This window comes from Podarcis filfolensis (genome assembly GCF_964270895.1).
Source record: "Podarcis filfolensis genome assembly, chromosome: 13".
Taxonomy (NCBI): domain Eukaryota; kingdom Metazoa; phylum Chordata; class Lepidosauria; order Squamata; family Lacertidae; genus Podarcis; species Podarcis filfolensis.
This window is the reverse complement of record NC_139615.1, coordinates 42613505-42639994: the sequence shown is the minus strand read 5'-3', so window position 1 is coordinate 42639994 and position 26490 is coordinate 42613505. Positions and strand designations below refer to the sequence as shown.

The following is a 26490-nucleotide window of genomic DNA, read 5'->3' as shown; positions in this document are numbered from 1 at the left end:
GTGAGTCTTATAGAGCAAAAAATACGGTAATTGTTGATTTATTTATATGTGAGAACACAAATAGACACACACACAAAAATGTGTGAATGTATGTACTTGTTACCAGTTTAAAATGATATATCAGAACCATTCAAGATACAGTCATACCTCGGGTTGAAGTTGCTTCGGGTTGTGCTCCATGGCGACCCAGAAGTAACGGAACTCGTTACTTCTGGGTTTTGCCGCTCGCACATGCGCAGACGGTCAAAATGATGTCACGCGCATGCTCAGAAGCGGCGAATTGCGACACGCGGACGCGCAGACGGATCCCGTTCGTATCCAGAGGTACCACTGTTCTAGGTTTATCTACCACAGTAGAAATCTTCAGTCATCTTACCAACTTGAGGCTCTTACTGATAAATGAAGTCTTCCCTCTTTCCATCAAGACAAACAAATCCCAGCCATTTCCTCAAGTAGCCTTGCAATTATTCACAAGGCACAAGGAGTTCCATTTAACATACATGATTTTCCTCTCCCCACAACAACAAATGGAATAGGCTAGGTGGAGAGAGAATGACTGGTGCAGAATCACTCAGTGAACCTGGTTGGCTTGAGGTGGGGGTTATCGGAACCAAAATCTCACCACTGTAGAACACTGTTGCAGTAGTAAACCATCAGTTTGCTAATCTATTAAGATTCCCCTTACAACAGGGTTCAGCAAACTTTTTCAGCAGGGGGCCGTTCCACTGTCCCTCAGACCTTGGGGGCGGCAGACTATATTGGGGTGGGGGGGTGAACGAATTCCTATGCCCCACAAATAACCCAGAGATGCATTTTAAATAAAAGGACACATTCTGCTCATGTAAAAACACGCTGATTCCCAGACCGTCCACAGGCCGGATTTAGAAGGCGATTGGGCCGGCCCCAGCCCCTGGGCCTTAGTTTGCCTACCCATGCATATAGTGGAGATAAACTACAAGAATTAGGACACTACAAACAGCTACTGAAATTAGAACACTACAATAATATTATTATAATATTACAATATTAGAAGTGTGATTATAACCGTTTCGCCTCCTTTGAACAGAAGACCCATTCCTTTTTTTAAAAGAAAAATTTAAGACTTTATTTTCAAGATGTATATCAAGCATTATAACAAAACATTGACCTTTGGAATACTGTTGTAGTATGTGATCTTACAATGCATTTTTCAACGTTCTAGCCTAGCATGTCTTTGCTATGGATCAGTGGAAACAAACAAATATTAAGTGCCCCGTTACCAGCCTCAGATATTGGCCACTTGCATTACTTTCTAAAATACAGTGCTCTTGACAATTTCAAATAGTGTGCCAAGTGCAAAGCAGGTACTCGCAAAAAAAACTGCAAAAGAGACTAATTAACAAGCATTTAGGCACAAGTACATGTATCAGCTACTTAAAGAGTACAATTAGCTTGCAGAGTACAGCTTGAAGGTAGCAGGTTGTTTACAACTGGCTAGAGAGCATCCCAACTTTATGTTCAGTGTTTTAGTTTTAAAACTGACTGGTGAAGTTCTTTGATTTACATTGAAATAAAATATTTTTCCTGCTGCCACCAGCCATTGGCTAGATAGGCCAATGGTCAGACTTCACAAAACTGTAGAGTTGAAAGGGACCCTGAGCATCATCTAGTCAGATCCTGTAACTCATACCAGGGTAGACTCAGTACTGTCTACACTGGCAGGCAGAGTCTGTGGCAGAGGTATGTCACATGAACATAAACTGGAGGGGCCAGGGATTGAAACGGGAACCTCCTGCAGGTAGAAGGTGGAACCGAAGCATGTGCTCAACCGTTGAGCTATGGTCTATCCCCATGAATAGTGAAGGGTGAGAAACTTTGGTAATTAGATCAGTACTGATACGTGGGCATACGCAACTAAGCCTGTTCTCTTGTGATGTTGGCTATTTTCCTACAATAAAGAACATTTTACAGATACATGTTTGGGAACCCTACCCATAGTTTTACAATACTATAATGGTAGCAACAGAAACAGTATTCTGGTGGAGAAGCACAGTCTTACATTGCTCCCTTGTGTGGCTCACTGTTCTTGACCCACCTGATCACTACAGTTCTCTCCCTGGGGTCCCTTCTAACTCTCTGTTTCTATGTAGCACTGGATTTGGGGTGATGCAGGCAGTTCCCCAACACAGGGCAATGAGCTGAGTGGGTACAAAATTGAGAAGAACCACTTGGGGGCACCAAATCTGGGGCTCTCGCAGGACGCCCTGTTACCAAAGAGTACCAAAGTCCGCCTCTGTTCCGTGGTTCTACATCTGTAACGCAAAAACAAAAATCGGCAGAAACTGAGCATTGTGGAAGCTAAAGTTGGCTATGCAAAGCTGACCCCCAGTACTGGTCCAAGGAGGTAAGACTAGAGAACCAAAGCAAGACTGTAGAGCATATTAATCCCCAATGTGTACATGAAATTAAATTATATAGGAGCCTTCTACTGAAAATAAAATGGATAGCCCTAGTAAATTGGTAGAGAGTACAAGTCTTGAGTGTTCAAAATGCTAGAAGCTGATATGTTTTGATGTACATGTATCGGCCAAGGCTGTGAACAACCTGCTTCCATTGTATTGCAGATTAAAAAAATGTATGGAACATAAGTGCTACACTTATTTAGCCATTGATGTTTCTCACTGATCTATACACAGATAACACAGTTCAACTGATTGATTAGCACAACTACCAGTGATTTTTTTTTTCTTACAGTGAATTTAATTTGAGAGGTAAGGCAATTCAGAGAGTTTCACCTTAGCACTAAACAACAGGAACTCCAGAACAGTCATACTTGTCAGTAAAACAGCAGGTCAGATAGACATCGGTTCGCTTTAGGTAGAATGAGCATACGAGGAGAAATTTACAAATGTGTCTTTTTGGCATAATTAAATACAAAATTGCCACTTTCTCATTTTATTCTGTCACACATATATATTGGCAAAAGTTACCTGCTTGCAAGATCATGTCATTTTGCTGATGTCACAGATAACTTTGAATTCTGTGCGTGAATGTATACAGACTTCAAAAAACTGCTCAACAAATATGCTAGCTGAACTCCCCCAAAATTGAGCTTTTGTGCTACAACTGAATATTTTCTAGCTGCCATCTAAATTATTCATTTGTTGACTGAAATGGCAACGGATCCAAATATGGTAACTGTTGGAGGCATCTGTTTTTTGTTTTCTTGCACAGCAGTAACCATGCTGATACATGCTTATGCAATGGTTGGATTTTTTAAGGCTTTTCAAAAAAATTAAGAAGTTCCAAATTAACATTTAAGAAGCATGAAGGGAGGCTAGGATATGGATTCTTAAACCCCAAACAAAAATATTTAACAGACATTTCATAGTGCTAATCTTGGAACCTGAAACACAGCCACCTAAATCCCTGCTACACATTTAGGAGGTCAGTAGTATCATTTGCAATCTACCCATCTGATCTCAGTGGCAAGATCTTTTATATTCTACAATATTAAATATTCTAATTAACACATACAATTGTCTACAGAATTAGATTTTACATGCTCAACACTTACAAGAGACACCAATCTGAAGCACAAATACACAAATCCTAGTACGGTTTCCTCATTTTGTACCTCTCTAAAATTACAAACGCACCGTGGGATCTACAGACTATTGTGAACTCTACCAGAAGCTAACTACAGCCAAAATCTTTGCATTACGTGAGGGAGTTTGCTTACAGTCTTCCACTATCTTTCTCTGAAAGAAATGCCTACATACCTGGTGGGAAAATGTTAGGATTAAAATCCCATGTGCAGACATGGCTGACTTTCACATAGGCCAACCCACACTTTGCTAATGTGATTCTGGTTTACCTCCTAGCATTTATTATGACTGCATGCTGCAGGCATGTTCATTAAGTTGGCCAAGGGTTATAACGTTAGTTTCTTTTATGCATAATATACTTAACAATGCAATCCTAATTCTGTTTACAAAGTCTGACTGATTTCAGCATGACTTTCACCCGGGTAAATATGATTAGGATGTCAGCCTCAGCCAATCACTGTCGGCAAAACCAAAGTGCCTATGCTCCCATATCTTGTGATAATACGTACATGTGTGTATGTGTGCGCACGCATCTGTGAGTTCCTCCTTCTCTAAAATCCTCTGCTCTATTTTTTCAGGAGTACACACAGTATCTGAGTTACAATAAATAAAATTTACAGGGGGCGGGGAGGGCGGCAATTAAGCTCATGTCTAACACCTGTACAGTGAAAAGAATTCATGATTTGTCATATCATTCACAGTCTTGTAATAAAGATATGATGGGGAACGCTTGGGTAGAAAAATCTGTGGCCCCTGCCACTCTATACATTATGAAGCCCAAAATAAATAGGATGGATCAAAGTATTTAGAACAGGTGAATAATTATTTTCCTGGTTGCACTCTCAGAGCTAAAAACTAAGCTGATGTAAGGAGTTATTACAAATGTACAGCCTCACTAGCATAGCTGAAAGAACTGCTATTCTGCAAAGAAATCCAGGGGGGTTGCTTTTGCCTTCTGGGTTTGAAATGCCACAGAAACAGTCAGGGAACCCACAGCAAATGGAAAGGGAAGCGAGAAAGGCCATGTTTATAACGTTGCAATATCAAAAGCACATCCATCTCACCACTGTTTTCCCCATAACATTATTAACGGAGTAGATCTTTTAAGGCAGAAGAGAGACATTCCGTGGATTTCGGTGCTAATGGCTCATCACGCTCACATGGTTTCAGTGGTCGAAGATGAGGTACTTTTTTTCCTGAAACGAGGTCTAAGGCTCCTAGGCGGTGCCTGTCGAAAACAAAATGCAGTGTTGGTTAGTCTTTCCGTTCATTTAGCCACCAGAGATGCGAGTCAATTTGTGCAGGAATTTAGCAAGTGAGGATCCAGAATAGAGGCAAGGCTGCCTCCACCTCCCAGAACGGTCGTGGTCCCTTCCAATACTACAGCTCTATGATTCTAATGTTTAGCACCAAAATAATGTCCTCTGCGCTGGTATAAATCCAAGGCATCCCAAAAGATGGAGGTGGAGTACTTTATTGAATCTTGTCAGGCTGATAAACATAGAGCTACATTATTAATTATTATTATTATTATTATTATTATTATTATTATTATTATTATTATTTTATTTATACCCCGCCCATCTGGCTGGGTTTCCCCAGCCACTCTGGGCAGCTTACAGCACATTAAAAATGGTAAAACATTAGACATTAAAAATTTCCTGATACAGGGTTGCCTTCAGATGTCTTCTAAAAGTCAGATAGTTGTTTATTTCCTTGACATCTGATGGGAGGGCACCACTACTGAGAAGGCCCTCTGCTGGGTTCCCTGTCACCTCACCTCTCGCAGTGAGAGAACCACCAGAAGGCCCTGAGCTGGATCTCAGTGTCCGGGTTGAACGATGGGGGTGGAGATGCTCCTTCAGGTATACTGGGCCGAGGCTGTTTAGGGCTTTGCACCAACACTTTGAATTGTGCTCATAAACATACTGGGAGCCAATGTAGGTCTTTCAGGACCTGTGTTATATGGTCCCGGTGGCTGCTCCCAGTCACCAGTCTGGCTGTCGCATTATGGATTAGTTGTAGTTTCCGGGTCACCTTCAAAGGTAGCCCCACGTAGAGCACATTGCAGTAGTCCAAGCAGGAGATAACCAGAGCATGCACTACTTTGGCGAGACAGTCTGTGGACAGTTAGGGTCTCAGCCTGCATACCAGATGGAGCTCGTAGACAGCTGCCCTGGACACAGAATTTACCTGCACCTCCATGGACAGCTATGAGTCCAAAATGACTCCCAGACTGCACACCTGGTCCTTCAGGGGCACAGTTACCCCATTCAGGACCAGAGAGTCCCCCCCACCTGCCCGTCCACCAAAAACAGTACTTCTGTCTTGTCAGGATTCAACCTCAATCCGTTAGCCACCATCCATCCTCCAATTGCCTCCAGACACTAACACAGAACATTCACCGCCTTTACTAGTTCTGATTTAAAAGAGAGGTAGAGCTGGGTATCATCCATGTACCGATGAACACCCATTTCAACCCCCCTGATGATCTCTCCCAGCGGCAGAAGGAAGAAAGGATGAGAGTGGACTTAACAGCTTGTTGATTATCTAACAAATTTGCTCCTTTCAGCACCATATTGGCAGAGAATCCAACACAGTGAGCCTCAGCCTCATCACACAACATGACACAGAACTTTTCCCCTATTGCTATTTTGCTTTATTCTCTCCGGTACCTCAGTCCACGTATACAGAACATCTCCATGTACTTGATAAATAAGCAGGTGCCTTTGAAAGTGAAAGCCATAATAAACTAGTTGGGGTTATTGATTTCTCAGGCCAAAGAAATGAAGTCCCTGCCACTGACTGCCTTTGCTTCCTTCCAGAACTGCAATATGTATTGGTGGTGGTGAATCTTGTTCAGTTACTTGTTTTGAGAAAGGTAAGCAACTGGGAAGACAGCTCACACACACATTTTTTAAAGTGGTGTAGCGCGGGTGGTGCTGTGGGTTAAACCACAGAGCCTAGGACTTGCCGATCAGAAGGTCAGCGGTTCGAATCCCAGTGACAGGGTGAGCTCCCGTTGCTCGGTCCCTGCTCCTGCCAACCTAGCAGTTCAAAAGCACGTCAAAGTGCAAGTAGATCAATAGGTACCACTCCGGCGGGAAGGTAAACGGTGTTTCTGTGCGCAGCTCTGGTTCGCCAGAAGCGGCTTAGTCATGCTGGCCACATGACCCGGAAGCTGTACGCCAGCTCCCTCGGCCAATAAAGCGAGATGAGCGTCACAATCCCAGAGTCGGCCACGACTGGACCTAATGGTCAAGGGTCCCTTTACCTTGACCACTGTAAATGGTACAAATGTACAAAAAGAAGTACAGTTTCCTACAACCCCCCTGCTCCCATTTGCTTGCTTACTTCTTGTCTCTCCGCTCCAGTATACTTTCACATGGATATTTTCTCATATCTGATGAGGCCACGTCATAATACACTAATTCCATTTCAGGTTCCTGACTTTTTCATGAAACAATGCTAACATAGCAATGGTTCAGGAACTGCTTTCAGTGACAGCTACTCCCTCCTTAAGTGTAATTACAACAGAATACACATTACTGAAACTTAACCTTGCATTTGCTGACATCTCTGACTGTATACATATTCACTAACAGAAAACAGACTAATATCTGAGTAGCTGAAAAAAATATATTTATTTTGTTCCTTAGGCCTCAAAATACGACATTTGTTTGAACGCTGTCTTCAGCTACTTAATTAGAATTGGATGCAGACTGAATGGTTAGGTTAGGTGCTTCATTTATCAGAATTTTTTATTCTGATAAATATTCTATTATATTAATTCAGAAAGGCTCATCAGACTAACCTATTTGCCACACTAAGAGCAGAACCTGTCCATCAACATATTACCATTTTTAAACTCATATAACAAATTTTCTCCCATGCTATGAGCTTTTGGGAGGTATTTTAAATACTGGTGCCTGTGGGTTTTGTCCATGCTATGGATATTACATGGTTTTCTGGCAAGTTGTAAATTGCACAGCGAAGGCCTGTTATTAAACTAAAGATGCATTGAAAGCAAGCATTCAAACCAAGAATTAGACAGGGGTCAGCAAACTTTTTCAGCAGGGGGCCGGTCCACTGTTCCTCAGACCTTGTGGGGGTCCAGACTATATTTTGGAGAGGAAAGAAAGAGAGAACTAATTCCTATGCCCCACAAATAACCCAGAGATGCATTTTAAATAAAAGCACACATTCTACTCATGTAAAAACACGCTGATTCCCGGACCACCCGCAAGCCGGATTTAGAAGGTGATTGGGCCGGATCTGGCCCCCGGGCTTTAGTCTGCCTACCCATGAATGAGATGGCAGGAAAATTCTATGATCTAACCTCAACTAGCTGCTGCTGTGCTGGGGCTTATACCCGCATGATTAGAATTGTAGGCTTTCCCACAGGTACAATGCCAAAGCATAATAATAATAATACTAGAATGGAGAGCTAACACAGCCACTCCTACAAAGTCCATAGCAACAGTCTCACCATAATCACAATCACTTCTAATGCCCCCACAAATGGAAGGAACCAAGCAGCTATGCAGGTACACTTTTATGGTATCACACAACACATTCCGTTCCCTTTCCCACATGAGGCACAAATGCTGTGGCTCACAGATATTAGGTAGGAGATCAGATGAGACTAGCGAAGCACTGCACCATCATGGGTGCTTGCAAGGAGGGGCAGCTGTGTTCCCTGGATAAGCCGCAACCCCTTGATTCTCCGCTTTCTTTCATTTAAAATAAAGTTGCTAGCACTTGGGGGACCCAAGATGTGAGGCAAAATGTACGGGCAGTGTTCTCATTTATTTCATGAGAAACCAGGACGCTGCTCACACCTTTTCACTGTCTTTAACCAATGCTGATGTCTTAGATTGGTTGAGAAAAGCAGGCCTAGCCAATTAGACAAAAGAGAAGGCTACAGTGAAACACCTATTGCCCTAGTAGACTAGAGAATGAACATCTGGTTCATTTGATGACGACATTCAGAATTCAAGAATATTGTAGAGGCCATCCTATCAATGGTCTGCTGAAAATCTTATATACAGTCATACCTTGGGTTGCAGACGCTTCAGGTTGCGTGTTTTCGGGTTGCGCACCGCGCCGAACCCAGAAGTACCAGAACGGGTTACTTCCGGGTTTCGGCACTTTGAGCATGTGCAGAAGCACCGAATTGCGACCCACGCATGTGCAGATGCGGTGCTGTGGGCTGCGAATGTGCCTCCCGCACGGATTACATTCGCAACCCAAGCGTCTACTGTACAGTGGTACCTCGGGTTACATATGCTTCAGGTTACATACGCTTCAGGTTACAAACTCTGCTAACCCAAAAATAGTACCTTGCTTCAGGATGAGAACAGAAATCGTGCAGAGGCGGCGCAGCGGCAGCAGGAGGCCCCATTAGCTAAGGTGGTGCTTCAGGTTAAGAACAGTTTCAGGTTAAGAACAGACCTCCGGAACGAATTAAGTACTTAACCCGAGGTACCACTGTATTACAAAAAACATATGAGGAGCAGAGACCAAGATGGCTGCCGAGTGCTTGGAGCAGGGTTTAGAGCTCTAGGGTCAACTCTAAGGCAAATCTCTGCTATATAACCAATTCTTAGCACCTGTTTTTATTCCCTCTTCCGTTTTACTTTTTAATTCCTTTCAGTGCTCTTTTTTGTTGTTTTAATTTATTGTTTTATTGTTCTAACTCCCCTTAAACTGCGAGACTACATGAAGCTGGGCTGGGCTGAGTACTTTGCGTATGAGGTTTCTTCTTCTTCTTCTTCTATTATTATTATTATTATTATTATTATTATTATTATTATTATTTGCAAACTGATCCACTGTACGAGCAAGTAATGCAGCAGGTGTGATTGCCAAACGGAAGCTGCGTGGAGCCTGCTTCCTAAAATAAAACTATTTGTCCTGAAGAAACTGCAGCAGCGGAAGCCGGTAGGCCGGGACGGGGGCAGCATCCCGTATGAGCTGTAAGACAAAGGGAAGGAGGGGAGCTGCCAGGCCTGGCATCAGCTCCTGACACTCTTGGGCAGCTGCCAAGGCCACAAGCTCTCAGGCAGGGCCCGCCAACACCTGACACTTGCCCTGATGTCTGAGTCTGTGAGTCACCGTTTTAATTTATCGCAATGCCCTGCATATATAGTGTCACTCCAGAGGAATTTGAGGGAACTCAATGGCCACCTGCTGCTCTCACCCTCGCTGCCAGGTAAGCCCACCCATGTAGGGAGGGACGACTGCTGAGCACTTTGCTGGGGGCCTCCACAAACATAGAGCTGGGTATAAAGGAGAGTTGAGAGAATTCATACTGATCAATTCATCTCTGTGTTTATTCCCCACCTTTAAAATGTATATATCAGGGGTAGGCAACCTAAGGCCCGGGGGCCAGATACAGCCCAATCGCCTTCTCAATCTGGCCTGCAGACAGTCCAGGAATCAGCGTGTTTTTACACGAGTAGAATGTATCCTTTTATTTAAAATGCATCTCTGGGTTATTTGTGGGGCATAGGAATTCGTTCATCTTTTTCTCTCCAAAATATAGTCCGGCCCACCACATGGTCTAAGGGACGCTGGACCGGCCCACGGCTGAAAAAGGTTGCTGACCCCTGGTATATATGTTTCCTAAAGGTAAAGGTAAAGGGACCCCTGACCATTAGGTCCAGTCGTGGCCGACTCTGGGATTGCAACGCTCATCTCGCTTTATTGGCCCAAGGGAGCCAGCGTACAGCTTCTGGGTCATGTGGCCAGCATGACTAAGCCGCTTCTGGCGAACCAGAGCAGCGCACGGAAACGCCGTTTACCTTTCCGCTGCATTTATCTACTTGCACTTTGATGTCCTTTCGAACTGCTAGGTTGGCAGGAGCAGGGACCGAGCAACGGGAGCTCACCCTGTCGCAGGGATTCGAACCGCCAATCTTTTGATCGGCAAGCCCTAGACTCTGTGGTTTAACCCACAGCACCACCCGCGTCCCTATATGTTTCCTACAGCGTAGTTATTTGACTTTTATAATCCATAATGTGACTTCAGTGGCAGTCCATGGTTTGGTTCATTTCCTCAAAGGGCGGCGAACACATTCTGTTCTGAGATCCATCAGTAAGTTATGATAGGCTGCAAACCAAGAGAAGAACGGGTATTATGGGGAAAACAGTGGTCTACATTGTATGCACAGCACACCTCTTGAACGTTTTAGACAAACTTAATGTAATAATAAAAACATGGATGATGATGATGATGATGATGATGAAGAAGAAGAAGAAGAAGAAGACAGCCTAACCAACAGGGTTGATAGAATGTTTATTGTGATAATGTATGTGAACTTCTTTTAACACCTTCAGGATAAATGTGAAGAATTACAGAGCCAGAGTGAAGTTCACATTTGCTGTCACCTACCTCTCCTGCAGGTGGCGTTGTGGGTTAAACCACAGAGCCTAGGACTTGCCGATCAGAAGGTCGGCAGTTCAAATCTCCACGACAGGGTGAGCTCCCATTGCTCTGTCCCAGCTCCTGCCAACCTAGCAGTTCGAAAGCACGTCAAAGTGCAAGTAGATAAATAGGTACCTCTCCAGCGGGAAGGTAAACGGCGTTTCCGTGCGCTGCTCTGGTTCTCCAGAAGTGGCTTAGTCATGCTGGCCACATGACCCAGAAGCTGTACGCTGGCTCCCTCGGCCAATAAAGCGAGATGAGCGCCGCAACCCCAGAGTCAGTCACGACTGGACCTAATGGTCAGGGGTCCCTTTACCTTTATAATATGTGACACTGAACAGTTTCTTTGCTGCTTACATGGCACAGACGATAAGAAAAGGCAAGAGCCTTAACCGTTTTCCACACCTTTCAGGGCTGGGGAGAGTGGATTTGAAATAGGGTTCTCCCTTAAAATGAAGGTGTTCCAATCCTAGAACATTGGTAGATTGAGAAATAAATATGCACCTTTTAAAAATGTCTCTATACTATTTAAATGTGAGGACATTCCACTACCATAATTCAAAGGACACATTCCAGTTCTGGATAGATGTGTCTAGGACAGGGGTGGGGAATCTGTGGTCCTCCATATGTTACTGGACTCCAACTCGCATCAGCCTCAGTCAGCATGCTTGCTGGGGGTGATGGGAGTTGTAGTTCTTCATCATTCGGAGGGCCACAGGTTCCTCACTCTTGACCTAAGATGACCTACATGCAGTTTTATAATTCTATTGAATTCAGGGCCAGCCTCAACAACCGTTCCATCGCAAAAGAAAATAGCATTTGTGGAAGTCAGGCGCTTGCGTTCTTAATCCCATTTCCAATGTGAAAATACCTCAATGACAGGATCCTTCTTTTTAGGTGTTTTAGCCTTGGATGTGCCATCCAATGAGTCGTTCTCTTCATCATCTGAGAACACAACTCCTGTTGGTTCACAGTTTGCCTCAGGTGGCTTTTCACTCTCTGCCTCAACCTCTAGTTCAACCACTTAGAACAGCCATTTAAGATCTAAATGGTGAAGAGAAAGAGGAGATGGAAAGGTCAGAGATGGTTGTCAGCTAATGGACTAACGCCAACTGTTGCCCCACCCATGCATTTGCCGGGGTTAATTATATAAGCGGGGTTAAAAGGCACACACCAGGAACAATTTTTAGTTGTCAGCTTGAGTTGCTTAAGAAGATTTCAATGCAACACCCATGATTATTATGAATTTAGGCTGTCACCCTGTGCTAATTTGGGAGTAAGTTCCATTGGACTCAATGGGCTTACTTCTGAGCAGGTATGTTTAGGATTTAACTGTTAGATGCCTTCATTTATTTGTGGATTTAAAAGGGGGTCATAGGGATGGCTAGATCTGAATAATTTTAGTTCCTGTATAGCAAAACCAAATGGAGCATAGTTTACTGAACTGAGAAAGTTAATCAGGAATAATTGCCTAATATAGTGTAGTGGAACAAAAAGTGCCGCTGGGCATATTTACGCCATCACTACCTGCCAGATGAATTATCAGTGCTCAATTATAGTCCAGGCAAACACTGTTGACAAACACAGAGTGCTATAAAATGTTCCTGATGGCATGAACAAATTCGGAATAGTGTGTTCTGCGTACAGTGTAAAGATTAACCTCTCATAGCAATGGGTATTGAGATTAATGCTGTGAGTTTTGCTGTCTTGAAGACAGCCATAGGGTGGTCAGAGTCTTCAATAAAGAAACATTGATGTTCCTTGATTGGCTTTTCACTCCTAACTTTTCTGCTGATAGGAACCAAAGAAACACTTCATTGAAATTTGAGTCAGGGAATGCAGAGAAAGCTGAGCATTATTACATACTTAGGGTGGAGTTACGTTCACCAGGAACCTGGTATGAGTTTAGATACAAGCTGTTTTCCTATTTAGAAATCTGCTTGCTTCCGGTTGTGAAGACACCATAAATTTATGAAATCACCATAAATTTATGAAGACGCTTCCTCTTATACAAAAGAAACTAAACACTGAAGCACCATCCCTAGACTGATCAGGGAGGTGGGAAGCACTCAGGGTGGCCCTGAGCCATACTTTTCAGTCCTCTGTTTGAAGAGCTATCCAATCTACGTCCAGTTTAATTAGAAAGAGCTGTAACGAGAGCAGGGGCTTTGAATGTGCCCATCAACCAACAGCTGAACAGCAGACTGAGTGAACACACAGACCACCTAGCCACAAGTTGATCCAGTTATGGTGGAATGCATTGCATTCCTACTGAAATCAGAGTAATAATTGCTTAAATTTGCATATAAGCACACACATGCAAATGTCCTTTTTTGTGATGCTGTTCCTGTTTTTTGGCAATATGCAAGTAACCTTCTTGGCATCAGCCCATCCTTGTTATGTCTAGACCCACTGAACTGGCACGAACTTGGCCTATATAGCAACATAGACAACTAAATAATCCAATGAAAAACACAAACATTACAAAGATAAAATCTGATTTGCATATTATTTCTAAAAGGTGAGCAATATTAATGTCCACTCTCTTCCTATCCTTCAACACAGCAATGTTCTGTATGTTCTGCATTAATTTCAGTTTCCAGCAAGTCAAATTTCACAACCACAGCTGTACAAAACTGGTTTAGGACGACTTATAATAAACAAGTAAACCACAATGTACATGAACCGCAGTGTCTGTTTACAAAGCAGAATCCAAAATGTTGCTTGTGGACGTGAATCCACAAACTGCCTGAATGGGCATTTGCATTATCCTAAGTCTGATAAGCAGAATTTGGTTGCCAATATTCTCTGCCATGTAAAAGCTGTGAAAACAGAAGGAGCATAGCCCTGGGAGAACATTTGCCAGGAAACACCAAGACTGGAGCTGTGTATGTTGTATCAATTCAGGGGGAAACGTCATTTTATTCCACTTCAAACTTCAATAAATTGCAAATGAGATTCAGTGCAAGTATAAGAAACGCACATTGGGTGAATAAGGGCAACCAAAATTATACTGTTATTGGAAGAAAGGCTAAAGTGTTTGGGGCTTTTGCTTTAGAAAGCCAAAGGCAGTTAAAGTGGGGTCTTGATAGAGGTTTTTTAAATTATGCACTGGGTGGAGAAAGCAGACAGGTATATTTTTTTCCTCCTTTAAAACTAGATCTCAGAATCACCCATGAAACTGATATAAAGTTATTTTACCACACAAAGCAGAAACTAAGTTATGGAGATTGCCAGTGACTTTAAAAAGGGATCGGGCAAATTAACGGAGGACAGGTGTATGACCAGTTATTATCTATGATTTTTAATGAAAATAAACCCCATGTAAACAATATGCCTAGCCACTATTGAGAATAAGCTGCTGGAGCAACTTTGATTTGACAGCAAAGCTCTTCTTAGGGATTTACTGTAATATAAGATTGTCACTTGTGTGTGGCTGAAGGACTTACTTTGCTTCATATGTCATCAGTTTCTAATCTCTAATGAATGTAGGTAAATTCATATCAAGGAGCTAAAGGGCTGTATAAAAAACCAGGGATCAGGTACTAGAAACAGGTGTTACATTTGGATTTCTATGCGGCAATGTCACATTTGAAAGCCTCATGCTTTCTGTTCCTCAAGTCGCCAAGAAAAACAAAATCTAGGCAGATTTTCACACTTCAGTTAGGCTACAACAAGCATCAATTGCTACACAAACATTGCTGGTTCACATAGCGTAATATATACTTTGATCAGAAGAAAACTACATAAGCCATTTGCCTACAACCACTTTGCTGGTAAGCCAAAAAGCCAGCACAGAGCAGTCAGATGAAATGAGGCCCATCTATTAGAACAAAATAAAATCTACAAAGTCAGTGATTAGAGAAGGATTTCCGGGCACACTGCACACAGTTAGGAACAACCTATATACTACTAAAAAAATTTAAGGGTGAGAAAGAAGCAATTCTTAGTTGAGCAGTGCAAACTCTATGACGATTTACTTGGAAGTCTGTCCAAGCCATGCAAACCAGTAACACTTACATCCATATCCCAAAATATTTACATAAGGAAAGAAAGAAAAAACAGTAAATAGAAAGTACTTAGCAGGGGAAATAGCATCATCAACTGAACTCAATAGTCGTCTTTTTTTTTTTTTTTTTTTGGAGATGGCCACAAATAGCATTCATTTTTAAACTATTCAAGTCAACTCAATTTTACTATTTTAGCCACTGCCTTATCAATAAGATTTCTCATCAGCTCATTCTACAGTATAATAGCAAATATAGAGTTTACAGTATAATAGAAAATATAGAGGATTAATTAAACAGCTAAAACATTTAAGTTAGGAGTCACCAGTACAGTCAATAGCATTACTTTAAACAAAATAGCGTCTGTATTTTGTGTAAAGAAAGCAAATGGAACCACTCTTCATGCTTTGTAGAGATCAGCATCTTCTAACAAGTGGTGTTTACTTAACAAACAGAGATGGTACTGTTTTTGTTTTAAAAAGAATATGTTACCCTTTCCCGTAATTATCAACAATATCTTTTCTCTTTACTAGACAAAACAAACTAAGCAAACACTAAAGTATTTTAAGGCTAGAGAAGTTTGGAAATGATGTCATCACATTTCTATTTGCTTCCCCATAAATGAATCTTGTCTAAGTTTTGTCTCAAATATAAAGGCTTTTAACAACAATGGATGGGATCCAGATTTATAGCATATAGCTGCTCATTCTTATATTGTAATCTGGTGGTGTCAGTTTGGACATTGCTGGGCCATTTTCTTAATATCTGCCACAAGTGAACTCTGAAAAATGGATTCCTAAACTGAATATTCATTCAGATTATACCCAGAAGTAATCATCAGCTATAATGCACAATGGTTTCCAATACTTTCCCACTGGAACAGCTCTTCCTAAAATCACTACTGATGTAGGCTAAATCCCAGATTCATTTTCCAGCCCTTATTTAATCTAATCATTCCTCTTGAAGCCTTTGCAACGCTTCTCATTTATAATAATGGCCTTGCTGAATTAGACGAAGGTCCATCGCATTTGACATCCTGTTTCAAACAGCAAGAGCTAGGATGGCAAAATTCTAGTATCCAGGTGAGCTTCAGGGGCAAAGCCTAGGTATGTCAAAGTGTGCAGCTCAGCAGTAAACTCTTCAAATTACACATGTGGTTGCACAAGTCCCTTGATACCATTTTACAGGTGGGTCACACTGAGACCAAGAGCTTCTATTCCAAAGAACAGGTAGTGAATTCATGGCAAAGAACTCAAACTCATGCAAAGCAAGTCATGAAAGGCAGTGAACCAAGTCGCAGACCAAGAGGATACATGGAAGGGAACTCAACATCAATGCAAAGTAGAACACCAAGGGAAATTATGCATATTATGACAACTAATTTAGCTCATTTCAAGGAATAAAGTGCCTAGAATATTTACCACCTACCGTATTTTTTGCTCTATAAGACTCACTTTTTCCCTCCTAAAAAGTAAGGGGAAATGTGTGTGCGTCTTATGGAGTGAATGCAGGCTGCGCAGCTATCCCAGAAGCCAGAACAGCAAGAGGGATCGCTGCTTTCGCTGCGCAGCGATCCCTCTTGTTGTTCTGGCTTCTGAGATTCAGGATATTTTTTTCTTGCTTTCCTCCTCCAAAAACTAGGTGCGTCTTATGGTCTGGTCTTATAGAGCGAAAAATACGGTACTTGCAGACACAAAAACAAACACACACAAAAAACCCCACACTTTTATATCAGCACCAAGAAACACACGCTTACCCATTCCATTCAAACACACAGAGCTCTCACATAGCTTAGCCAAATGCCTTCAGTGAGGAGTCGCCCAATGTGCCCACCCAAATGGTAGTCAGACGAAAATAGGAATTCCAACAACAACAAAAAAGGAAGCAGAAATTTCTGTGGTCTGTGTATTCATCTGTGGTCAGGAACAGAAATCAGTCAGGCAAATGCAACTGGCATTCATTCACATCGTTGTTCTTTTTAAGTCTGCAAACAGTACATTACTAGAGACTGGGGTGGTTTTTTGTTTTGTTTTTAAACGGTTTCAGTGCTTCCTTTACATTGAAATGAACGTATGTTAAGCAAGCTACGTAAATAGTTACACAACATATCATGCAAGTCACACAACTTATATCAGTGGACAGCGAGATGAATAACACAGTGTTTGGCAGAAACTGAACTGAAGCGGAACAGAAGCAGTGCTGATTGCGATGGTTACTTTGGAACAGGAATCATCACTGCCTTCTTTCATCCTTACTTAGAAGCTACTGGCGCCGGTATCACTGCCAACAGTAGCCAGCAGAAACCCCTCAAACTGGAGATTGATTCCAATCCTTGATGCCAACAGGCCTAATCCAGGCCCCTTCACTGTGCCAGTAAACTATGGTGCCCAGAATTCTTTGAGCGGAAGACTGTGCTTTAAAAGGTATTGTGTGTACGCAGCTGCAGATGTATGACTTTAACAGCAAGACAGCCTCCCTCCTTACATACACCATTTGTTTAACATCCTGCCCGAGGAAGAGTTCTGGAGAAGATGAGAGCTTCCTCACTATTTTGTGACATCTTGTTTCATCCCAATAAAGGTTGTGCCCTACTGTGGATTTTGAACCACTGGAAACCTTTGCAAACAAGGGCCTTAATGCACATGTTGCACCATGCTATCAGGGGCCGTTTTTGTGCATGGATCAATTTGAAAGAGGCTGCAAAATCTAAAGCTAATATTGAACCGTCCAAATTCAAGCCAGCCATGACTTTGTGATGGCACCTGTTAATCTGAGTAATCCTTCCTTCAGCGGGAATTAAAGCAAAACACATACTAAACATCAGTGTTAAAATACCTTATGAAACAATCCCATTTTTCTGTACAATGCTCACACAAAAACAACACTCCAAAGTCTCGCCAAGGCACACAGCTCATTGCGAAGGGCACCTATTAAAACCACATGCATTAAGGTGCATACATTTGATATTTGCTTGTCAGTAATAAAACCCCCAGTTAGGGCACAGCAAATGCAAGGAATGGGAACTAAGGTTTCACAAAGGGCGCATGGATTTCAGAAGAGGAATCCAGTACTCACCTTGGACAATGCGGCAAACCGAACAACATGCACACGCTGGAAAAGGAGCCATATATTAAGAGTTTATCATGCCGAGATGGGAGGGGTGGTAAAGCACTTAAGTTCATTTTCCCCCAAGCCATTTTGGAGGCCGAATAACAGATAAGGTTAAGCTATGCTCCATTTATATACTCAACTACCTAAGAGACGGATACATAGCATTTGCCCCTTGTAATTAACAGTGGAAATAGTTAAGTGCACACACATAGGACGCTATTTGTCAGAAGGCAACGCAGTACTCATACAATTATTATCTCATTAATTATCAAAGTGGGGCAGGCCAATGGGTATTATTGCTACCAAATCACAAATAAAACAAACTGGAGAAGGAGCGACTTGCAGAAGGCTGATTGAAGAGTCCCTGGCAAATTCTATCATCCATTCGGCCACAAAAATAAAACACACCCAGAAATTCATTCTGCAAGCCTCTATAAAGCTCATTGACCCCCCCTGAGTAACGCACTGCACACCTAATTGATAAAACTATAATTGTGTTTTCACAAACTGCAAGGCTTGCTTGAGTATCTATTTTACCCAACATTATAACCATTTGATAATGCTGAAGGCATTTGTGTATGGTATCTCACACACAGGTATTATTTTTTTACATCACCGGATACTTCAGAGAAGTCTGCTCAGGATACCAGAAAAAATGCAGTTGGGTGTTAAAACCATCTTCTTTTTTTACATCAAATAACAAAACTGAGGCATTAAAGAATTAGATTTTGGGGGCCGGGGCGAGGGCGAAAAGAAACTGAAAGTCCCACTGTGCAAGCAAACTGACACCACCCATTCATATTCTTCAGTCAGCCAACTCTTTTGATACGGGCTTCTGGTTATTATCTATTTACTCTTATGGAGAATGTGAGATAATATGGAGAGATAACCGGTTTTGTATGTATGTGATGGGAACAATGCATGTGCCTCTAATATGAACTGCTTATAGTGCAATGTGCTGCGCACAGGCTGTGTGTGCTCATCTTTGCCTGCCCATACGGACAATAAAACGTGGCATGCGTTGATATGTGAAGATTGATATCATCGCGCAATATTTCACAGCCCACTGCATCTATTCCTTCTGAACGTTAACCTGGGCTCCATATAAAGAGTGCATTAGCTGAGCAGTCAGGCTGCTGTAGAACAGGCACAGGCAAACTCGGCCCTCCAGATGTTTTGGGACTACAACTCCCATCATCCCTAGCTAAGAGGACCAGTGGTCAGGGGTGATGGGAGTTGTAGTCCCAAAACACCTGGAGGGCCAAGTTTGCCTAGGCCTGCTGTAGAATAATATCCACCACAGGACCCAGAAGGACAAACCATTTCATCAGTAGGGATGAGCTGACTGGCTGGCCCCAGCAATGTCACAAACCCTCCACCTCTGCTCATTCCACATGTTGTTTGGGAATTCTTTTAAAAACGGATTTCCCCTTTCTATCTTTTCTTTAAGAAAACAAAACTGACAGCCGAACATTCAAATAAATAAATGTTCAGGGGATGCAGAGAGCATGGCAGGAGCAAAAAAGCAAAACAGAATGACTGAATCAGCATTCAAAGCCCTGATAAGTACACATGGCCAATGCACTGTTAAGGTGGGGTTCACTCCACAGAGTTCGGAAACACAGTATTCAACCAAGTATAGGGGAAGTTCTTTTATTGTTTAACATTTTCTCATGTTTTTATATATGCTGGAAGCCCCCCGAGTGGCTGAGGCAAGCCAGTCAGATGGGCAGGGTATAAATAATAAAATTCTTATTAATATTATAAGTTTACTCGGAGTAAATCCAATGCAATTAATGGACCTAACAGTCATGTCCATTAATTGCAGTGGGTTTGCTCTGAGTGAAACTTAGCAGTGTGTCTTGTTTACAGATGTACTTGAATGCACCCTGTATGCAGTTGCTTTGTACATTTAACACTCCCTTTAAAGGCAGAAAGACAGCTGCAATGAGCCTGGTCAGCAAATTATTGTGGCTTCAGATAGATTACTATACAGGGAAGGGAAGGGGAGTGACAGTGACTTTTTAAATATGGATTTCAGGGAGCTTGTCACTACTGCACAGTATTGAGTATATTCTACTTGTCTGTGTTTTGTCAGCATGTTTGTCACATTCTGAGTGCCTAAAATTACTAGGTGCTTCACCGTAAATTTGGTTTTGCAACTCAGGTCACCTTTAGACCTGCAGCTATACTGGATTTAGCAAATCAAGCGCCATTTACATGTAGTTTTGCCCAATGCAACTTGCATTACAAACACAAAACCATCTGCTCCTTTTCTTCCAAGGACAGAGAAAGCAACCCTTATCCCCAAGTTCTTCAGTCCACAGCAACTGGAGTTCTTCAACTGAGATGTCTCTGGGCAAAAAGTAACTTCTGAACCACACTAAGCACAATGTGGGCACTATATGAATCTTTATATTATTATTCTTTTTAAAATTTGTATACCGCCCTTCACCTGTAGATCTCAGGGCAGCAGAAGCCCTAACCGACCCAGAACAACAGCGATAACATTTTAGAAAGAGCAGGTAAGCATGTTGTTTATTGGACCAGATTAAATTTAGTACTTTGGTAGGTCTCCTGAATGTGATAAATATAGAAGAGGAGGCAGAAGCCCGACACAGCATCCTCCTAGCCCTTACAGACCTGCTAAATGCATATTGAGATAGATGGCTGCAAGCCCATAGAGTGAAATTTTGTGATAAGACAGGGTTAAGTCAATGTGCAACAGCAAACATGTAAATATCAAAGTCTAAAGTTACTTTTTATTAATTTTAATTGAATTAGATTTTAAGTGGCAGGTGCTCAAATGGTCGCCTCAGTCCTATAACCATGCCCTAGATTCTAGGGTGACGACTGACAGATTCCATTTGAAACACAGAGTTTCCTTATGTCTCTCCAATACAATATTATCCAACTAAACAATTTTTGCATTTTGCAAGCATAAAAATCCCAACATCGTTTGTGGCAGCAATAATACTGTACCCAACTACGCAGTAGGTAACATCGAGGCCCCCCTCCCACCCAAAAAAAAAGATTGCACTTTCTAGGTCCACTTTATTCCAGTCTGTAAAATTCTGCCAAAAACATCACAATTCCGCTAAAACATCCCAAGGCAGTATACAACCTAAAAACCAGGGGAAACCATTGAAAAATGGCAGGTGTATCGATGGAAAGCTGTTTGGCAAAGAATCTCAGGTATGAAGGGCCTGTCTGAAAAACAGAGGGTGTGTGTGTATAGGTATAGGTGTGTTGTGTATATGTGTGTGTGTGTGTGCGTGCGTGCGTGCGTATGGGGCATCTACCGTATTTTTCGCTCTATAAGACACACCAGACCACAAGACGCACCTAGTTTTTGGAGGAGGAAAACAAGAAAAAAAATATTCTGAATCTCAGAAGCCAGAACAGCAAGAAGGATCGCTGCGCAGTGAAAGCAGCAATCCCTCTTGCTGTTCTGGCTTCTGGGATAGCTGCGCAGCCTGCATTCGCTCCATAAGACGCACACACATTTCCCCTTCCTTTTTAGGAAGGAAAAAGTGAGTCTTATAGAGCAAAAAATACGGTAAATACGAACAGGGGTGACTCTTGTGGAACCTCTATTGGCAAGCAACTCCACGGGGAAGGGGCTGCCACGCAAAAATTCAACCCTTGGGAAAGACCAGAGGTATGTGTGGACTACCCCATAAGTCTTCTACAGTTCTCGTACTTAATTCTTGCTCCTTTTAGGTAACCGATGCAGAGAGGGGGGAAATTAACTCTTGCACTGACCTGAGCGTCCAATACTTTCTGATGCACTTTTGGACGTTTTGGGGTGACTCAGCTTGCTACTTGTTCGCGCTGAAACTGAGGGGGCAGAAGGAGGCGGACTCACAGTGCTGCTGCTGCTGCTGCTCTCTCCCCTAATTGTGGTGAGATCTTGCATGCTGAAGCTGCGGAGCCTCTCCGACAGAGCGCCCTGGCCCTATGAAAACGGACAAAGAGACACGGGGTACCTTAAGCGATTAATTTATTGCATTTCTGCACAACTTCAGAACATGAAGAGGACAATAAATCTAGTAGCAACATACAGACTTACACTGAGACAGACCATTTTTTCCTGGATTACCGTATTTTTCGCTCTATAAGACACACAAGACGCACCTAGTTTTTGGAGGAGGAAAACAAGAAAAAAAATATTCTGAATCTCAGAAGCCAGAACAGCAAGAGGGATCGCTGCGCAGTGAAAGCAGCAATCCCTCTTCCTGTTCTGGCTTCTGGGATATGCGCAGCCTGCACTCGCTCCATAAGACGCACACACATTTCCCCTTACTTTTTAGGAGGGAAAAAGTGAGTCTTCTAGAGCAAAAAAAAAACAAAACGGTAAAATTGAAAAGGTAACATAAAACATGTTCAATGAATTCCTCTTTATTATTCCAACAGGCAGAGACGCCTTCTGAATATTTTTCTTATCTTATCAGGCCGTTCCTGAAAAACAGCATGTTTTCAAGGTGTGCAAAACTCTTCGTCATCTGAAATAGGTGTCTGAAATTTCTTTAGTTTCAGTTCTGAGATGGTTGCTGTACAAAGCAACATCATCTTCCTCAGGACTTATTTTTCCTTATGCCTGGGATAGTACTTAACTCTTTGCCATATTAGTGCTGGGTTAAAGCATCCAGCCCAAATTTTGTGCAGCATTTGGAGGTGTGATTTTTTTTTGGGGGGGGTATCTCTCAAGATGGTTGTGTTCCAAGATATGATTACAACGGCGAGATCTTAATATGCACAAAGATTGAAAGGCTAATTGTCAACTATGGAGGAATGGCTATTAAAACTATTAGACTTAGCCGATATAGTGAAATTGGCATGTTTACTCAGAGAAAAGCCATTGTTAATATTTACTAAAGGTTGGAAACCTCTCATAGAATTTTGCGTGTAAAAGAAAATGAATTAATGACATTTGCGTTTGAAGGCTGAAAATAATGTTGGCTTACAGAAAGTAGTCTTGCTGGGTGTTATATTGGAGTGAATGAGTTGAATAATGTTTATATAGAGCTGCCAGATGAAGAATCGGAAGTTCTTTAGTTTCTTAAATTTATTTATTTTTTAAATCTCTTTCAATTCTTTTTCTATCTCTCTCTACCTCCCTCTTTCTCCTTCTTTTCTATCTCTCCTTTTCCTCTGGATCTGTGTTTTTATCTAGATTAACATTTTAGTTTGGATTAAAAAAGATATTTGATGTTAAACAAAGATCATTGAGGGTACCGTGATTAAAACCAGATACAAAACACAAAAGGCACAATATAGCATATATATATATTTCTATGCAAGCTCCTATAAAACAGGCACTGCACTGAACGGGGCTTCTGCAAAAGAACTTACTGGTGGATTGTGCTCAGAGGCTCCAACCAAAAATACAATGTGTAGCACAAGGTGAAGTAAGGGCTTCCTTTCTTGCTGAGTTTAATCCATGCTTGAATCTCCCAGTACTGAAGTCACTTCAGTAGGGAAACCTTCATGTAACTTGAATTTCTTCTTAAGCCACATGTGCTCCTGGGAAATCTAATACTGTGGCACCTTGGTTTAAGAACAGCTTAGTTTATGAACAACTTGGATTAAGAACGCTGCAAACCAGGAAGTAGGTGTTTTGGTTTGTGAACTTTGCCTTGGAAGCAGAACATGTTGAGTGTGTTCCATTTGTAAATTGAGTCCCCTGCTGCTACGGGAAAGCGCACCTTGGTTTAAGAACGCTTTGGTTTAAGAACAGACTTCCGGAACGGATTAAGTTTGTAAACCAAGGTACCACTGTATGTGGAATGCACCCTTGGCTGGGTTGAAGAACAATTAAATGTAAGCTAATATTTCTAATGGATCTTCTTGCCATACATTGAAAGCTGTCCCCAGCTCTGTATTTTGGATCAGAATAGAAGTAATGGTTTGCTTTTGCTAGTAAAACCTGAGTTAGACTTTAAAGCTGAATACACAAAAGCCACAGAAGGGAAACTAAGTCAAAATCAGTACTCTGTTAGTCCCAATAGTGACCACAACACTTTTTGTCGTTGTTGTTGTTATTTTGTAATAAATGCTACAACATTTTCCAATCATGGTGGTTAGTTTAGCAGTTAACAGAAACACTGACAGGGTTACCTGCCCTTCTTTCAGGTCCAAATACAAGAGAAACTGAAGGAGCTGGGAGATCTGGCAGGTGAAAAAGAGACCCCATTGTGGCAACACATGACGACACAGACAAATTTTGAGAATACTCCACAGCAAAGGTGAACGAAGTCACAGATGGACTTTGGTGCTAAGAGACACTGGGTGATCTTGCTGCTATCATTCCAGGTTCTGTTGCTCGTGTGGCAGTGGTGTAGCTCTGCACTCAGATTTTCTTGGCCTAATATTATCTGTAGTCCACTAGAATGTTTAGAGCAGCCATAGGCAAACTCGGCCCTCCAGATGTTTTGGGACTACAATTCGCATCATCCCTAATCACTGGTCCTGTTAGCTAGGGATGATGGGAGTTGTAGTCGCAAAACATCTGGAGAGCCAAGTTTGCCCACGCCTGGTTTAGAGTAATGCTGAACGTAATACAATGGAGACTCCAACTCTTTATATATACAAAGTACAGTCATACCTCGAGTTGAATGCGCTTCGGGTTGAGCGCGTTCGAGTTGCGCTCTGTGGCAACCCGGAAGTAACGGAGAACGTTACTTCCGGGTTTCACTTCTCGCGCATGTGCAGACGCTCAAAATGACGTCACGCGCAGACGCGCCGTCACGTCTTGCGTTCCGTTCAGGATGCGAACGGGGCTCCGGAACGGATCCCGTTCGCATCCCAAGGTACCACTATACTTAAGGACCTTCAGGCATTTTGCAAACACTAACCGACTCAGGTCACTTCCAGGTGACCTGTTTATTGAGATGCCACTCTGGTTTATTTACAGGCAAGGCCGGCACAGCCATTAGGTTGGGTGAAGCCACCGCCTCCAGTGGAGGAAGCCCTCAAGGCACTGCCCCCGTGGACATCCTGCCGCCTCCACATCTGGCAGAGAAGCGGCGCTGGCACCCCCCCCCCCAATTTCAGGCGAGATCTCACTGAAATCACCAGATTTCATGAGACCTCACCCAAAATCGGTGCCAATGTCTGCGCAGCTTCTCTGGCAGCGGCAGTGAGGTGGGTGACACAGGCAGCAAGGGAGGGAAGCACCTTGTTCGCAGCGATGTTGTAAGATGTCACATCAAACAAGTATCACCACAGAATTTTTGGTGCATTTTCCTCTCCCATTCTTTACTACAAGAAGTCACATTTTGAGGGAGGGAGAGGGCCAAATCCACTTCGACTATGCAACCTGAATTTGCCAGTATGTCACTGAATCCCACCTGCAAAATAGTGGCAACCTGGAAGTGGCCAGAATTTCAAACTGTTTCCCTGTGGGAAAGCATAATTCCGCTTTGTAACAATTCACAAAAAGCTTAAACACAGTGTCAAGGGGGGAATCTATTAACAGGGATGGGGGGGATCTCAAGCTCAGGTGCCAAAAGCAGCCCTCAAGACCTACTATATGTGACTCTCAAGACTCTCCCTATGCCACACTCTTCATTGGCTAGCCTACTAGTCAAAGTTTACATTCGTTGATCCTCTCACTGTCAACTATGGCTCCACCCACCACTGCCCATGTGGCCTCCAGAAGGTTGCCCAGAACGCAATGTGGGCCTCTGCCTGAAAAAATGCTCTCCACCCCAATATATATCAAACCCTTATGCCCTCTACCTCATATCCTAAATTCTTCAGTGTCTGCAAATAAAATGACAAAAGCAACCTTTCCTAGAATGCTTGTTCGGTGTGACAATGTCTCTCTGTTTTACATTGACAATACAATGGTACCTCAGGTTACATACGCTTCAGGTTACAGACTCCGCTAACCCAGAAATAGTATCTCGGGTTAAGAACTTTGCTTCAGGATGAGAACAGAAATCGTGCTGCGGCAGCGCGGCAGCAGCGGGAGGCCCCATTAGCTAAAGTGGTGCTTCAGGTTAAGAACAGTTTCAGGTTAAGAATGGACCTCCAGAACGAATTAAGTACTTAACCCGAGGTACCACTGTATTGACTAGTAATAGCACCACATCTCAGGCTAAAACTAATGTTTCCTGAGGTTTCTTAACTTGAAGCGTGAACACCCTTTGCCAAAGTTGTGCTTCAGGTTAAGAACAGTTTCAGGTTAAGCACGGACCTCCGGAACGAATTAAGTACTTAACCCGAGGTACCACTGTATTGACTAGTAATAGCACCACATCTCAGGCTAAAACCAATGTTTCCTGAGGTTTCTTAACTTGAAGCGTGAACACCCTTTGCCAAAGGGACAAAGTGGCCATATTAAGAGGAG

The 26490-nt window shown here is 42.5% G+C and overlaps 1 protein-coding gene across 7 annotated transcripts in view; it reads right to left on the bottom strand.

The window, feature by feature from the left end:
* Positions 1–1078: 1078 nt before the first annotated feature.
* The window catches only part of REEP1 (receptor accessory protein 1), a 68341-nt gene continuing 42929 nt past the window's right edge, over positions 1079–26490 (bottom strand). The window contains exons 6-11 of one of the 7 annotated variants that reach the window (XR_014541057.1): positions 24255–24305; positions 21900–22092; positions 18099–18134; positions 11888–12039; positions 2071–4815; positions 1079–2033 (exon numbers count right to left, since the gene is read on the bottom strand). Coding sequence is in view for 6 of the 7 variants with exons in the window: in XM_083583493.1 (XP_083439619.1) it covers positions 4744–4815; positions 11888–12039; positions 18099–18134; positions 21900–22092; positions 24255–24305 (504 nt within the window). In the remaining variant the exon portion in view is untranslated. Of the gene's footprint in view, positions 4816–11887; positions 12040–18098; positions 18135–21899; positions 22093–24254; positions 24306–26490 lie in introns of all 7 variants that reach the window. The other 6 variants (XM_083583493.1, XM_083583494.1, XM_083583495.1 and 3 more) reach the window with 6 other exon arrangements.